This window comes from Triticum aestivum, chromosome 1D (genome assembly GCF_018294505.1).
Source record: "Triticum aestivum cultivar Chinese Spring chromosome 1D, IWGSC CS RefSeq v2.1, whole genome shotgun sequence".
In the NCBI taxonomy this organism is placed as follows: Eukaryota; Viridiplantae; Streptophyta; class Magnoliopsida; order Poales; family Poaceae; genus Triticum; species Triticum aestivum.
The window spans coordinates 484,405,016-484,421,804 of NC_057796.1; the positions used below are offsets into that span (position 1 = coordinate 484,405,016).

The following is a 16,789-nucleotide window of genomic DNA, read 5'->3' on the forward strand; positions in this document are numbered from 1 at the left end:
CTAGTTTGGTGGGAGTTAGACGCTGCACCCTTCGGCTGCTGCCTGTCCGTTCCGTCTCCCTCTTTCTCTTCAGCTCCGGACGCAGCCTATTCGCCTCCTTCTCATTAAGAAACAGTATAACAGAGCCACCAACGAGCCCTCTCAGCGAATTTAGAACGTCAGCCATTGGATCCTCTTACGAACGAACAAGATCTTTCCATCGTTGCGCAACAGTTCATTGGGCCTCTTTCACTTGTGTGAGGCCGGAAGGGCCGGTCGGGCCTACGTAAAAAGGGCTGCTACTCCGCAGAACTACCTGCAGGCCTTCTCCTTCTAACCTGCAGTTTCATGGTCGATCTTACCTGGACGGTCGGATTGCACCACAGGGGATCGCGTAGGTAGAGATAAGTCTACCATCCTTTCCTCTAGCCACGCGTTGCACGACGGCCACGGGCACTCTCATACGCCGCCGGCAGCCCGTCAGACCTCCTCTTCCTCGCTTGCAGGGTGAACTGGCTTAGGATTGTTTCATTCTTGGTGAGCCTCCTTCTCAGATGTGAAATCCTTTTTCTGCAACGTATGCTCATTTATTTTACATCTGGAACAGATGGCAGGGATAATTCGCAGAGGTCGTAACTCATCCTTGTTGGAGGTGCAGGCTATTTCGAGTTCCCGACTGAGTTGACACGCCTCGTCCAGCTCGAGGCCTAACTAGACTCCTCGAGCAGAAGGCCATAAGGCGTGACGAGAAGCACTGAAGCAATAACACGAGCCGGACAGCTCTGAGAACCAGCAGCAGCCTCCCGCTGCCTAGAGAGTAGTAACCATGAGGATGGATGCTTCCCTCCTCCGTTTATTCATAGCATTTCTTAAAATAAAAATAATCTGATTTGTGTTTTTTTTAGATCAACAATCTGATTTGCGTTCACCTTAGATGTACAATCAGAAAGAAAGTGGAGTAAGAAACTAAAGTAGATGAGGGAGAAGTATCATTTCCACCCATGAAATGATTCAAGTCATTACATCCAAAATAATCACATTTACGCTATAGGATTTTACTTCCAAAATAATCACATATTGTACCTACACTGCTCTTTGCCAAGTAGAACGAGAACCCGACACCTGAGCAGCCTACCCTAGAAGAAGCGGCTATGCCAGTGAGATGGGCAGTGGCTTCTCCTCAAGCGGCAGCATCAAGGAGCCTGACTCCTACACTAGTAGAAAAATGGCCATTTGTCCCGGTTCATAAGGCCCATCTGTCCCGGTTGTGGAACCGGGACTAAAGTGTCGTTACTAATGCCCTAGGCCTTTAGTCCCGGTTCTTATACCAATCGGGATAGATGGGCCTCCACGTGGCCGCTCCGGCGAGCCCATGCAGGAGGGCCTTTGGTCCCGGTTGGTAGCACCAACCGGGACCAATAAGCTTCCACGCGTCAGCATTTCAGGGGCTTTTTTTTTGAAAGGAGGTGATTTAGGGGTTTTGGGGGTTAATTTAGGTTGTTATAGGTAGCTAATAGAGAGATGTGTCCTCTCTTATCTCCGTGCTACTGCTATACTGCTATTTCTAAACATGACTTAGATTGAAGTGATGCAACATGTGGTGCATGTCGAAAGTAATACTAATCCTAACTTGATCAAGTTTGGATTGTACTACTTTCTACATGCACCACATGCATGTTGGCTTCACTTCAATCCAATCCATGTTCATTTCACCCACAGATATATAATAACTCTTCATGCTCGCATCATGCATCATCATAATAACAAGTCCTACTAATCATCATCATACAACTTCTACTCGTTATTAATAACAAGTCATACGATCATCATCCTGATAGTCATCAAACCAACCCTACTAAATTGTTCTTAGCACATGATCATCAGTAGTATGCAGGACCTAAATACCCTATTTAAGGTAAAATAGCATAAAACAATATAGACCCTGCCTCTCCATTATGGAGAATGGAGATCATCCTGTCTTCAATTCTTGCGCGGCGCTTCCTTTTGCTTCCAAGAACCTCCTTACGACTGTCCATACATTTTTTTCATTCTCTGATTAGCATGTCTCCACTTCTTTTAGAAATCCGGTATGGACAGTTGAGATTCGTAGGATGACCTGGATATATGTTCAAAACATGAAGGCTGCCATTCTGATCCATCGAATGAGGCACACAATCCTCTGGGATTCTCTGTTGAAAAACATAGTAATAACTTCATAGTTAGCAATGATGTACTAGTTTTAGAAGTATGCAAAAGATGCACGGATGTTGTAATAGTAAAAAATCTTACCAGGGTATCTCCATGGTAGTTACCGTAGTTCAACACGTGCACTAGTGGCACGTATTGACCATAATGTTGAGGAGTTTGATTGTAGATATTGTAATTCTCAAGATCAGTACAAAATCCGACCAGATGATTTTTCTCCTGATAAGTTAACTCGGAGCCATCGGTGTAGTGGGTTTTGTCTACCATGTTCCACACATTGTTTGAACAATCAAAATAAGCTGTCAATGGAAATAAGTTGTCAACTATTTTGAAATAAACAATATAAATTAGTTAATAATTAACCATGTTTGAGAAACTCATATAGCGGTAGAACTGGAGGCGTATCAACAAGGACCCAAATGTCCATATTGTCTTGGTCGATGTCAGGATCACCAAGATCCATGGTGACAAGCATACCCTCATCAAAACCATACATCTTGCAAAATGCTTCCCAATTTTTGCAACCAAAATGGGTTACGCTCTCAGCATTATACAGATTTACTTCAAAATCCACATCATGATGGGTACTTAGGTGAATTTTCTTCGTTTCAAAATTTTCATGGTCTTCAAAATCCATCCTCTCCAAGACATAGCGTCTTGCATGGCATGGGATAAGCTATACTCGAATTGTAAAAGATGAATATTACACGTTGAAATAGTTGAAGTCATGCTTAATTACGAAAAAACACTTGTCGCCGTTGCGTACCGTTTCAACATCGAAGGTCTTCTCGAGCTTAATGCTGAAGCGCCGATCATCGTCTAGGTGAGGCCTGTCGCACAAACCTAGATCGTCGTAGCACCAGCCGCACTCCCCCGGGAGACTTTCGTCGTCCGATGACGACATTTCCTATGTTCATAATTCAAAGATTAAACTTGTACAATTAAATATATGTACTACAAAAACTAAATTAGATCATTATTATTCATCACGAGTTGACTATCGGTTTGTCGAGTCTTTTCTTGAAAACTCTCAGCTCACGTGGTGTATACATTCGACCGTTGATGATGGTCGCTCCTCCATTTGTCCCCGAGTGCATTACACCAAAATGTCTAGCACACGGGAACGAAGGAGAAGCGACCCCCACGACAACAGTCGGGATTCTTCGTCCTCTTATATATATATATATATATATATATATATATATATATATATATATATATATATATATATATATATATATATATATGGTGGAACTCTCCCTCACTGATTCCTCTTTGACATTTGCGACCGTCGGTGATGGTAGCTCCTCCTTTCGTTCCCGAGTGCATTACACCAAATTGTCTAGCACACGGGAACGAAGGAGAAGCTACCCCCACGACAACAGTCAGGATTCTTCGTCCTCTCATATATGGTGGAGACTCGACAGACTTAAAGTCAACCCGAAATATCGTTTAATTATCTTTCTAAAAGAGGATTTGGCTGGTCTCACCTCGAGGTCGGAGGGGGTCGGTGACGGGGACGACGGTGGGGATGATGGAGGGGCCGGGGGCTCCTAGATTTCTGCGAAAACAAAAACCCTATAAGCTATCAACTAATCATATGCATACGCCTTGCATAGTGCTCTCCAATTTTAGCATTCAAAGTAGGAGTAGTTTTCCAATTTGAGCATTCAATAAGCAAAATCAAATCGCAAAATAAAGTAGTATTCAAATAAGGATGCATTCAGTTATAAGCAAAACTACATCATCTCCATGCGTCCGTACATCGTCGAATATTATCACTAATACACCTCGAATACTATCATACATATAGCATCGCCGGTACAGCTAGAACCGTAGCGCCCGACGGGTATCGGCGCGGGCGGTGGACACCCAAAGAGAAGGAACCATCACAAGATCGCTCCAGTGAGATCCCTGAAGAACCTGTCAGGTATTGTCGAACCTGCCCTCCAACGCAACCATGTAGCGACGGACGTGCTCGTCCCCCTCGCTGACACGGTGACGTACCACCTCCGCGGTGTCCGGAAGCCTCGGCACCGTCACTGGCCCACGCGACCGCCACCAAACAAGGATCGGGTCAACGACGGGCTGGCTCCTCACCAACCTACGCCCCCCGGAAGGTAGCACCTCCCAAAACCAGCCCGGCGGAGCCCAGTCCCGGACATGGCCCCTCTGATCAAGCCGGCCTCCTCCGCCGAGTCGACGACGAGGATGCGGGATAGGCATCGTCGACGTCGATGCGGGAATAATTGCTTTAACTAAAAAAATAAACTAGTTCTATTAATTTCCTTGCTAAAAATAAAACTTCTATAGTAAAATAAAGTAGTTTTATTAAATCAACTAGTTCAACTACTAATTAAGCACTTACTATAAATAAAATAAAGTAGTACTTACTAAAAATAAACTACTTCTATATATAGTAAAATAAAGTAGTTTTATTAATTAATCAACTAGTTCAACTAAAAATAAACTAACTTTAAATGCACTAACAGTAGAACTAATAACCTACAATAAAACTATACAGCCTAAAAATGCTATGAACAAAAAACTATGAACAAAAAAAAATATACAGCCTAAAAATGCTATGAACAAAAACTATACAGCCTAAGAATGTTGGGCCTATTGGGCCATCTGCGGGCCTGAATCCTGGCCCATTATAGGGTTTCTAGTCGTATTCAGGCCGTGGATGTCTAGTAGGTTGCATTTTTTCCTTTTTTTCTTTTTATTTTTTATTTCTACTTAAAACTAAATACTTATATTTTTTAGTGATTTTTTTTTTCTTTTAGGTCACAAAAATTATAAACTTTCTGTTAGTGCCATTAGTTTTAAAATTTGAATTTTTTAAATGTATGTGAATCACTAGTTTTATGAATAAATTTACTATAAAAATAAATGCTAGTAATGTTTTGAACAAAAAATACTTTGTTAATATAAGTTGCATAAATTTTATATAATTTTAGTTTCAAAAATATTAGAGGTTTATATAAGCTTTTTAGTTGATTCCTTTTGCTATTATAGTTTTATAAAAGCTTTTTAGTTGATTCTTTTTGCTATTGAAGAATATTATAGTTTTATTTTAGTTCATCATAACAGAATATTTTAATTGATTTTAGTTTTTTAGTTGATCATAACAATTATTATAGTTTTATGCATTTTATTATTTTTCATGCATTAACTGCTTTTTTGAGCTATAAGACCCGGAAATTGAAAAGCATTTCAAATGAACTCCGAAAAGGTTGAAATTGGCATGGTATCATCATTTCACCCACATAGCATGTGCAAGAAAGTTGAGAGGGTTACGACAAAAACTAGATGCACTTCGTGTACAAAACGGTCAATCTCTTTCGAAGTATCAGGGTTTCGGACGAAAGCTCATCTGTTACAAAGGTATTTCATTTTTTTGAACTTATTTGAACTCTATAGTTTTTCTGTGTTTAAAATGAACCATTCAAAGCCATATCATCAATTTTCAACCCTTTCTGACTTTATTTGTTATTTTCCATGCATTTACTGATTATTTTGAGCTATAAGACCATGAAATTGAAAAGCACTACAAATGAACTCTGAAAAGGTTGAAAGTTGGCATGGTATCATCATTTCACCCACATAGCATGCCCGGTATCAGGATTTCATACGGACATGGATGCACTTCGTGTACAAAACGGACAATCTGTTTCGAAGTATCAGGATTTCATACGGAAACTCGTCTGTTACAACAGGCATTTCAAATGAACTACGAAAAGGTTGAGAGTTGGCATGGTATCATCATATAGTTGTGGAGAGAAAGTCTTCACTTTTTTTCTCGCTTGTGTGCTTTGCTTATTGCGCCGTAACCATGGATAATCTTCATCGTTTATCAGGATGCTTGGGTCAGCCTTGACTTTGAAGGGAGGAATTTCATGGAACTTTTCATAATCTTCAGACATGTCTGTCTTGCCCTCCACTCCCACTATGTCCCTTTTTCCTGAAAGAACTATGTGGCGCTTTGGCTCATCATATGATGTATTCGCTTCCTTATCTTTTCTTTTCTCGGTTTGGTAGACATGTCCTTCACATAGATAACCTGTGCCACATCATTGGCTAGGACGAACGGTTCGTCAGTGTACCCAAGATTGTTCAGATCCACTGTTGTCATTCCGTACTGTGGGTCTACCTGTACCCCGCCTCCTGACAGATCGACCCATTTGCACTTAAACAAAGGGACCTTAAAATCATGTCCGTAGTCAAGTTCCCATATGTCCATTATGTAACCATAATATGTGTCATTTCCCCTCTCGGTTGCTGCATCAAAGCGGACACCGCTGTTTTGGTTGGTGCTCTTTTGATCTTGGGCGATCGTGTAAAATGTATTCCCATTTATCTCGTATCCTTTGTAAGTCAATACAGTCGAAGATGGTCCCCTGGACAACGAGTACAGCTCATCACAAACAGTGCTGTCACCTCTGAGACGTGTTTCCAACCAACTGCTGAAAGTCCTGATGTGTTCACATGTAATCTAGTCGTTACACTGCTCCGGGTGTTAGGAGCGCAGACTGTTCTTGCGTTCATCGACATACGGGGTCACCAAGGTAGGGTTCTGTAGAACTGTGTAGTGTGCTTGAGACCAAGAATGCCCGTCCCTGCATATTATTGCTACCCCTCCTAGCGTGCCTTTTCCAGTCAGTCTCCCATCATACCGCGATTTAGGGAGACCTATCTTCTTAAGGCCAGGAATGAAGTCAACACAAAACCCAATGACATCCTCTGTTTGATGGCCCATGGAGATGCTTCCTTCTGGCCTAGCACGGTTACGGACATATTTCTTTAGGACTCCCATGAACCTCTCAAAGGGGAACATATTGTGTAGAAATACGGGGCCCAGAATGACAATCTCATCGACTAGATGAACTGGGACGTGCGTCATGATATTGAAGAAGGATGGTGGGAACACCAGCTCGAAACTGACAAGACATTGCACCACATCACACCTTAGCATTGGTATGATTTCTAGATCGATCACCTTCTGAGAGATTGCATTGAGAAATGCACATAGCTTCACAATGACTAATCGGACGTTTTTTGGTAGAAGCCCCCTCAATGCAACTGGAAGCAATTGCGTCATAATCACGTGGCAGTCATGAGACTTTAGGTTCTGGAACTTTTCTCTGGAATATTTATTATTCCCTTTGTATTCGACGAGAAGCCAGTCGGGACCTTCATACTGAGCAGGCATTCAAAAAAGATTTCCTTCTCTTCTTTGGTAAGAGCGTAGCTGGCAGGACCTTCGTACTGCTTTGGAGGCATGTCGTCTTTTTGTGCAAACATTGCAGGTCCTCCCGTGCCTCAGGTGTATCTTTTGTCTTCCCATACACGCCCAAGAAGCCTAATAGGTTAACGCAAAGGTTCTTCGTCACGTGCATCACGTCGATTGAAGAGCGTACCTCTAGCTCTTTCCAGTAGGGTAGGTCCCAAAATATAGGTTTCTTCTTCCACATGGGTGCGCGTCCCTCAGCGTCATTCGGAACAGCTAGTCCGCCGGGACCCTTTCCAAATATTACGTGTAAATTAGAGACCATAGCAAGTACGTGATCACCGATATGCATGGCGGGCTTCTTCCGGTGATCTGCCTCGCCTTTGAAATGCTTGCCTTTCTTTCGACAATGATGGTTGGTCGGGAGAAATCGACGATGGCCTAGGTAGACATTCTTCCTGCATCTGTCCAGGTATATACTTTCGGTGTCAGCTAAACAGTGCGTGCATGCGTGGTATCGCTTGTTTGTCTGTCCTGAAAGGTTACTGAGAGCGGGCCAATCATTGATGGTCACGAACAGCAACGCCTTTAGGTCAAATTCTTCCCCCATGTGCTCATCCCACGCACGTACACCTGTTCCATTCCACAGCTGTAAGAGTTCTTCAACTAATGGCCTTAGGTACACATCAATGTCGTTGCCGGGTTGCTTAGGGCCTTGGATGAGAACTGGCATCATAATGAATTTCCGCTTCATGCACATCCAAGGAGGAAGGTTATACATACATAGAGTCACGGGCCAGGTGCTGTGATTGTTGCTCTGCTCCCCGAAAGGATTAATGCCATCCGCGCTTAAAGCAAACCATACGTTCCTTGGGTCACTTGCAAACTCAGCCCAGAACTTTCTCTCGATTTTTCTCCACTGCGACCCGTCAGCGGGTGCTCTCAACTTGCCGTCTTTCTTACGGTCCTCACTGTGCCATCGCATCAACTTGGCATGCTCTTTGTTTCTGAACAGTCGTTTCAACCGTGGTATTATAGGAGCATACCACATCACCTTCGCAGGAACCCTCTTCATGTGGGGCTCGCCCTCAACATCACCAGGGTCATCTCGTCTGATCTTATACTGCAATGAACCGCATACCGGGCATGCGTTCAAATCCTTGTACGCACCGCGGTAGAGGATGCAGTCATTAGGGCATGCATGTATCTTCTCCACCTCCAATCCTAGAGGGCATACGACCTTCTTTGCTGCGTACGTACTGTCGGGCAATTCGTTATCCTTTGGAAGCTTCTTCTTCAATATTTTCAGTAGCTTCTCAAATCCTTTGTCAGGCACAGCATTCTCTGCCTTCCACTGCAGCAATTCCAGTACGGTACCGAGCTTTGTGTTGCCATCTTCGCAATTGGGGTACAACCCTTTTTTGTGATCCTCTAACATGCGATCGAACTTCAGCTTCTCCTTTTCACTTTCGCACTTTTCCCTTGCATCAACAATGATCTGGCGGAGATCATCATCGGGCACATCGTCTGGTTCCTCTGGATCTTCAGCTTCCCCCGTTGCAGCATCACCGTATTCAGGGGGCACATAGTTGTCATCGTCCTCTTCTTCTTCGCTGTCTTCCATCATAATCCCTATTTCTCCGTGCTTCGTCCAAACATTATAGTGTGGCATGAAACCCTTATAAAGCAGGTGGTTGTGAAGGATTTTCTTGTCAGAGTAAGACCTCGTATTCCCACAATTAGGACATGGACAACACATAAAACCATTCTGCTTGTTTGCCTCAGCCACTTCGAGAAAATTATGCATGCCCTTAATGTACTCAGAGGTGTGTCTGTCACCGTACATCCATTGCCGGTTCATCTGCGTGCATTATATATAATTATGTGTGTCAAAAGTAAGAAAATTAGACAAGTATCTATCTAAAGTAAGATTTTTTTCTTTCAGAAAGAAGATAAGAACAAGAGGCTCACCACGGTGGTGCCGGCGACGAGATCGGCGCGGGCGATCGACGGCGGTGAAGACGAGGACGGGGCGTGACGGACCGCTAAACCTAGACAAATCTCGAAAAAAATGGAGCTCGGAGGTCGAGCTTCGAGAGGAGAAAGCTTAACTAGTGTGGCTCGGGCATTTCATCGAACACCTCACATGCATAAGAGGTGAGCTAGAGCACCCAAATGCCCTTCCTCGCCGGCCAGCAAAAAACAGAGCACTGTGGAGTGCTCTGCCCGCCGGCGATGGGGTATATATATAGGCAACTCATTTGTCCCGGTTCGTGGCTGGAACCGGGACTAAAGGCCATCCTTCTGTCCCGGTTCATGCCACGAACCGGGACCAATGGTTGTGGGCCAGGAGAGAGGCCCATTGGTCCCGGTTCGTGCCAAGAGCCGGGACAAATGGGCCCAGACGAACCGGGACCAATGCCCACGAGGCCCCGGCCGGCCCCCTGGGCTCACGAACCGGGACAAATGCCTCCATTGGTCCCGGTTCGTGGCAGAACCGGGACTAATGGGCTGGCCAGGCCCGAACGAAAGCCCCTTTTTCTACTAGTGCTAAGCCATGCTCCTAGCGCCAAGGGTTGGGCGCTGCATCAACGAGGTATTCTGCCATGTGCTTGGTCTGATATATGCAACATATTCAGTGTTCTGCCTGACACATGTTCCTCAAGCTGCTTTGATCATAGCTTTGGGGCCACTCATATTTACAGATCTAAACATTAAGAACTGATTGCATATTTTCCACATTTTCTTTATCCACTGGCCTTTTGGAATGTATACTGGTAGCATTGAAGTAAAATTTGCACCGTATGTTGCTGCTAGCCTGCTACTGCTGGTGTTGTAGGCCTTCCTTGATGTTTCATGAAGGTGCTGCAACTCCATGGAGGGAGAGGAAAAACATCTATTTATTTTTAGACCTATTAGCAGCGCATATTCTCTAAGGTGAGATAACTTATGCACCACCAAAATCAATGTTTTGTTGATCAGGAGTGGCACATCCTCTGAAGAAAAACCAGAAAGCATTTTTATTAGATTGCTCAGCGTACAGGTACAGGTATGGAGATGAGCACATGACTTTTTTCCTGTTGGCTGTGCCGACTTTCACTTTGTAATTTTTTGTGTTATTATTCACTAATGACAATGTCCAATAATTGAGAGCTTCAAAACATCAAGTTAGGTTGCTTTTCTTGACCAAGAGATATAGTTAAACATTCTATGAACTAATTGCAATGAACTTTGCCTACCCTGTTAAACTGAGCTATATATCTCTGAAAACGTGCAGTCTCATATTTTCTCAGATTTTTTATTTCATGAATCTTAGTTGTATAATTACTCATCTTATTGATACATATCTGAAACCTTTCCTTCTAACGAGGAGACACAGTAACAAAAGAATAGTTTGTTCTGTTCCATTATTCTTTTTGTATATTCTCTCCCCAAGGACTCAAAAAGAAGCATTTGTGTGAGTATAGATAAGTTGTGCCCATTCATTAACCTCAGTACTGTTTGTAAGTACATGCGCCCGGTTTGAGACATTAATATATTAAGCTTGGTGGTTATATCATCCGAAGTTGAGCAATCTATGTTGAGAATGAATGGCATTGTTTGCAGATTAAATCCACTAACTAATGCATAATCTGCGATTGGAGATGATTTGCTGGTAGACTACACAAAGATTCAAAGGGAAGCAAGGTACATAAAACTTTTTCTTTGTAAGATCCTCCTAGCGAGTTGATATCGGGAAGAATAACATCCAATTTTCACTGTATATCTTTTCATGTATTTCATCACACTTGACTCTTAAAAATTAATTCCATTCCTACAACTAGGAGATGAATCTCCATATGCTTAATGCCCCTCCTCAAAATTGCTATTGTTATAATTTGTCTTTTGCTGTCTGATTTCTATATCTGAATTTGGTGTCCAAGTGTAGTGTTAACAATTCATATTTTATTAAATATCTGTGTCCAAATTCTTATATTCTCACATATTTCTATCATTCTTTCAATGAGACACACATGCATCACAATACGTACTTTGATTTGCGCCAATTATCAATTATTGACCAACATATGGATTAGTTTATGCTAATTAATTTGAATGTTTTGCACCTTTACATATTTATGTGTCTCCATATATTTACAATACTTCCTACAGGTCAACTGTAGAAATAGACGGGCGCGGCAACGCGCGCCATCATGATCTAGTGTGTCTATAAAAGAGAGGTCGCTCCTCTCTAAAGAGACACACCAGAAGATCATCTCCCTCTCGCCACCGAGTTCCAATCTCTGAGATGCTGCTACGATCTTCCCCATCCCGGCTTGTGGCGTGCACCGCAGGTCGAGACAGTAGGCCTCCGAAACCCCACCTCTTTGAGTCCTGTACGGGAGAAGGGTGATAAGTTTTTTGGGGAGCGCTCTGCGCGACTACTGACTGGTTCATCGCGGACGCTCCAGACACCAACAATCACTTCCCCAACGACGACTTCTTCCCCAACGTCGACAACCTCTTCGACGACATGATCGGCGAGGATGTCGACCCCAAGACCAGTGCTTCTGCTGCTGTAGCGTACGTGTTCATGCTTTTTCTGTTTGAGGTTCTGCCACAGTTTATTGCTCTAGTGTCTGCTCTAGATATGTTTGGTTCTAGTTCATATATGCAGATGCTATTTATCTTCTATCTGTCAGATAGCATGACTTATTTTATCTCTGTTATATTAGTCATGCTTTATCTAATATTTCTGTTAAAAAAATTATTTGGTAAATTGCTCATATTTTCAACACAAGAATTATCAAGCAATCCACCACAAAATGTAACAAGGCGTAAGAACAAGGACAAGGTGAACAAACAGACCTTGATTGAAAGACGGAGAGCCGATGACCAATAGAATGGCAGGTAGGAAAGCAGCCGAAGATACCAACAACAGCACCTGCAAAGCACAAGAAAAGAGGAACACTTTTTGTAAGCAACGCCTAGATAGAAGGTGAGGTGCACACAAGAACAAGCAGCAAGCAAAGCGCCTACCATCAATGGCGGAGCTATGTTGAGGACAGGGGGCGTTGGACCCCCCCCCCCCCCCCCTCCAAATTAAGAGGGTTTAGATGAGTTTTTGTAGCATTTGCCTAAAATTAGGTGGGTTTAGATGAGATTTTCTTTACCATTTGCCCCCCCCCCCCCCCCCAAACACTGGTGATTTGTGCCCCCCCCCCCTCCCCGTGATTTTCGGCTAGCTCCACCACTGCCTACCTAAAACTACAAGCTAATTTAATTGAACAACCTTCTAACTCTGATGCACCCAATAAGCAAGAAACCAGCAAATGGGCATGTCAACCCCCAGAACCCTAAATCTCATAATTAAAAACAACAGCATATAGGATAACCAATAACACAAAGCCCTGAAAAAGAAAGCTGTAGCAAAACCGTATATAAAACATCATAACCATAGCAAGTAAGAAATCCATAACCACAAGCAAGGCATTCAAACAAGCATCAGCATACGAGTATATCAGCAATATGTAAAGTAGAGCAAGCAGAGGCAGTATGTAAAGTAGAGGAAGCAGAGGATCAGATATAGAAAAAGCTAGACAGAACAACCAACAGCAAAGCATATATATAGTACTCCCTCCGTCCCAAAATTCTTGTCTTAGATTTTTCTGGATGTATAAAGTCATGTTTTAGTATTAGATACATCTGTATCTACACTAATGTACGACAAGAATTTTGGGACAGAGGAAGTATAAAGTTGAGAGGTCGGAGCGGACAGAACTGTAAATAAATACAGTAAGCACATGTATTTTAGCCCAGGACAAAAAAAGGACGCATACCCAGCTCTCAAAACAAGCCAGCAAACAAAAGCCCACCACGGGTGCTCTTCTCGGCATGAGACAAATACTGTACAAGCACGAATCTCAATGCATTAATTAAACGGCTATGCTCGAGACTAAACTAAATCTCAGTTCGCTGAATTTTAGCAATCCCAATTTTAAAAATATTACTACCTCCGTCCCTAAATAGATGTCAAATAAATTCAAAAAATGCAATGCTTGCTAAGTTTGACGAAGTATATATACAAAAATATTAAGATAAAAAATATATAATCAGTATCAATACATTGACCATTAGATCAATTTTCATAATCTATTTATCCAATATTGTAGTTGTTGCTATTTCCTTCTAGATATTTGGTCAAATTCAGAAAGAATTGACTTTCTGACTGGATTTATACGCCATGTATTTTGGGACAGAGGGAGTAAAAGTGTATATAAATTTTTTACTCATGTATATAGAAAATGTTCCTAATGTATACAGAAAATGTACAATGTATATGCAAAAAAATTGACATAAAGTGTTTAAAACAGCATTAATCATTTGTTTAAAATATGTTAAACATGTATATAAAAAATGTTTCTGATGCATACAAAAAGTACAGTGTGTACGCAAGAAAGTAAACATAAAAAATATATGTTTTAGAAAATGTTAATCATGTATTTTGAAAAAGGTTAAACGTGTGTATAAACAATGTTCCTTATGTATAAAAAATGTAGAATGTGTATGAAAAAGTTGACATATAAAATATATGTCTGGAAAAAAGTTAATCACGTATTTAAAAAAATCGAATGTGTACACAAAAAAATGTTTCATGTATTCGTTTCAAAACTAGCTAGACTCGGTCGTCCAGATACCTACCAGTATGCACGAGTAAACTTCCTTGTCTCGTTCCACTCGTCGCTTACCACATCCCAGAGTATGCCGTCTCCGTTGTGCGTCCGCCGGCGTGCTCCATTTCAACTCGTCGGTAGTAACGTGCGTCCCAGTCAGCTCAAATGGCTCCACACAGAACGCTTCACCAGCCAAACCATTCGTCGGTATATACTCGGCGGTGCAAGACAGTCCACAGTCATCAGGACCTCACTCGAACTCGGCCGCTCCATTGATGGCTCCGCCGCTCCCACCCCTCCTCCTCGCCCTCCTCGCGGCAGCGGCAGCGGCCGTCTCGCTGGCGGCAGCGGCGGCGGTGTTCCCCAAGGAGGCGCTGCCCACCAGCTCGGGCTACCTCTCCGTCGACCCGTCCGCCAACGCCTCCCTCTTCTACGCCTTCTACGAGGCCAGCGCCCCGCTCTCCGCGCCGCCCGACACGCCGCTGCTCCTCTGGCTGCAGGGCGGCCCGGGCTGCTCGGGCCTCGTCGGCGACCTCTTCGAGCTCGGCCCCTACCTCGCCGACGCGCCCGACGGCAGCTCGCTCTCCCGCAACCCCTTCGCCTGGAACCGCCGCTTCGGGCTGCTCTTCCTCGACAGCCCGCTCGGCACCGGCTTCAGCGCCGCGCCGTCGCCCGCCCTCATCCCCAGGGACCAGCCCGCCATCGCCGCGCACATCCTCGCCGCGCTCCAGTCGTTTTTCGACGCCAACCCGCCCGCGTTCCGCAAGCGGCCCTTCTTCCTCTCGGGCGAGAGCTACGCCGGCAAGTACGTCCCGGCCGCCGGGGCGCACATATTCGCCGCGAACCCGACGCTGCCGGCGTGGCGGAGGATCAACCTCCGCGGCGTGGCCATCGGGAACGGGCTCACGCACCCGGTCGCGCAGGTGGCCACGCACGCCGACTCGGCCTACTTCACGGGCCTCGTCAACGCGCGGCAGCGGCGGGAGATGGAGGCGATGCAGGCGGAGGCGGTGGCCCTCACGGAGGCCGCGCGGTGGCGGGAGGCGGCTGAGGCGCGGGCCCGCGTGCTTGACTGGCTGCAGAATGCCACGGGCCTCGCCACGCTCTACGACTTCGCCAAGCAGCGGCCGTACGCGTCGGCTGGCGTCGAGAAGTTCCTCAACAGGGCGGAGGTCAAGGCAGCGCTGGGCGCGCTCCCGGACGTGACGTGGGAGGGGTGCAGCGACGCGGTGGGAGAGGCCATGTACGAGGACGTGATGAAGAGCGTGCTGCCGGAGGTGGATGCGCTTCTCCGGCAGACGCGCGTGCTGCTGTACCAGGGCATCCGCGACCTCCGGGACGGCGTCGTGTCGCAGGAGGCGTGGATCAAGGAGCTAAAGTGGGGCGGCCTGCGCGCGTTCCAGGACGCCGAGCGCGCCGTGTGGCGGACCGGCGAAGGGGAGGAGCAGGAGCTCGCTGGGTACGTGCAGCGGTCGGGGGTGCTGACGCACGTGGTGGTGTACGGCGCCGGGCACCTCGTGCCGGCGGACAACGGGCGCGCGACGCAGGAGATGATTGAGGGATGGGTCATGCAGACGGGCGTCTTTGGAAGCGGCATGAGGTAGCGCGGCCTGTTGCCAGCCGGCGACCTGATTCTTGCGGCTTGACGAAGCTGGTCTTTTGTCTTGACGAAAATTGTTGCAGTAATAGTCATAGATTAAAATAGCCCGCGAAATAGCCGCGATAGCTGCGCTATAGCTGCCTGGGAGCCTCGCCGCTAAGCTATGGCTGTTGCCGCGAAAACCTCAACATATCCCTCTAAATGGATAAAAAATCGGCAAAACCCTCCAGAAATCATCTCTCCCACCAGAAAATTTTCCGCCATTTGCCGCTATTGCCCACTATGGCGGCCGCTATAGCTGCTGGGAGAGGCCGCCGCGAAATCATTTCTCCCGCGATTTTAGTGTCTAGGTCTCAGTCGACTGAGACTTCGCGAAGTCTCAGTCGGCTGACGTCATCGCATGCAGATTAGGCCTGTTAAGTAGCTCTGTTTTTGCTGGGTTGAAACGCTTAGCACCTGGGCTTATTTCGTTTCCCCCCTGTTTGTTTGTTTGTTACTTTGGGCTGGGCTTCTCACTTTGTTTGTCGTGGTTGAGGCTGGACCAACAAGCTGCTACTGTTGTATGGGCCTGGACGCACCAAACACACAAACAAAAAAAGCAGAAAGCCCATGTATAGCTAAAAGACAGGAAAACTTTTGCTCCTCTGTCAAAAACCCTGAACCCCCACCCTCCCACGCTGAGAGAACACGCCAGTCCTCACCCCTCCCACCTTTCCCCTCCTTCCTCCCTGTCCCTGCCTCCCCTACCCAACCCTAGTGTAGGTGGCGGCTGTTCTTGGACATGAAAGAAGCAGATGATGAAGATAAGAACAGGGATAAGGGGAAGCAAACTCACCAGGGTGAGTTTGTGCGTCCATGGATCCATCTGCAACTCCTTTCTTTTTCAATTCTCCTGATCTTGTTCCCTTCTTCTTTTTGGATCTGAAAACCTTCTGATTTCTTCTTCTCCCTTTGTTTTTCTGCAGCAATCTTGGAGCAGTATGGAAATTTCCTGATGGGCACGCAGGTTTGTCTTTGAGATAACTTCATGGGAGGAAAACTCCATCTTTGTCTCACATGTTGTTCAAAGTTTCTCTGAAGAAAAAAATGAAGAAGAAAATTGTAGTATATTAGAAGCATGGG

General features: G+C 45.1%; 1 protein-coding gene and 1 pseudogene across 1 annotated transcript; one reads left to right on the forward strand and one right to left on the reverse strand.

The window, feature by feature from the left end:
• Positions 1-9,673: 9,673 nt before the first annotated feature.
• Positions 9,674-9,805, reverse strand: LOC123183783 (uncharacterized; annotated as a pseudogene).
• A 5,160-nt stretch (positions 9,806-14,965) lies between these two features.
• Positions 14,966-15,931, forward strand: LOC123177948 (serine carboxypeptidase-like 50). The gene has a single exon (XM_044591356.1). It carries the CDS (start codon positions 15,054-15,056, stop codon positions 15,669-15,671), a length of 618 nt encoding a protein of 205 aa, XP_044447291.1. The 5' UTR covers positions 14,966-15,053; the 3' UTR covers positions 15,672-15,931.
• Positions 15,932-16,789: the final 858 nt, after the last annotated feature.

Coding starts and splice junctions, on each gene's coding strand:
- LOC123177948 (XM_044591356.1), top strand. CDS start 15,054: ATGGAGGCGATGCAGGCGGAGGCGGTGGCCCTCACGGAGGCCGCGCGG.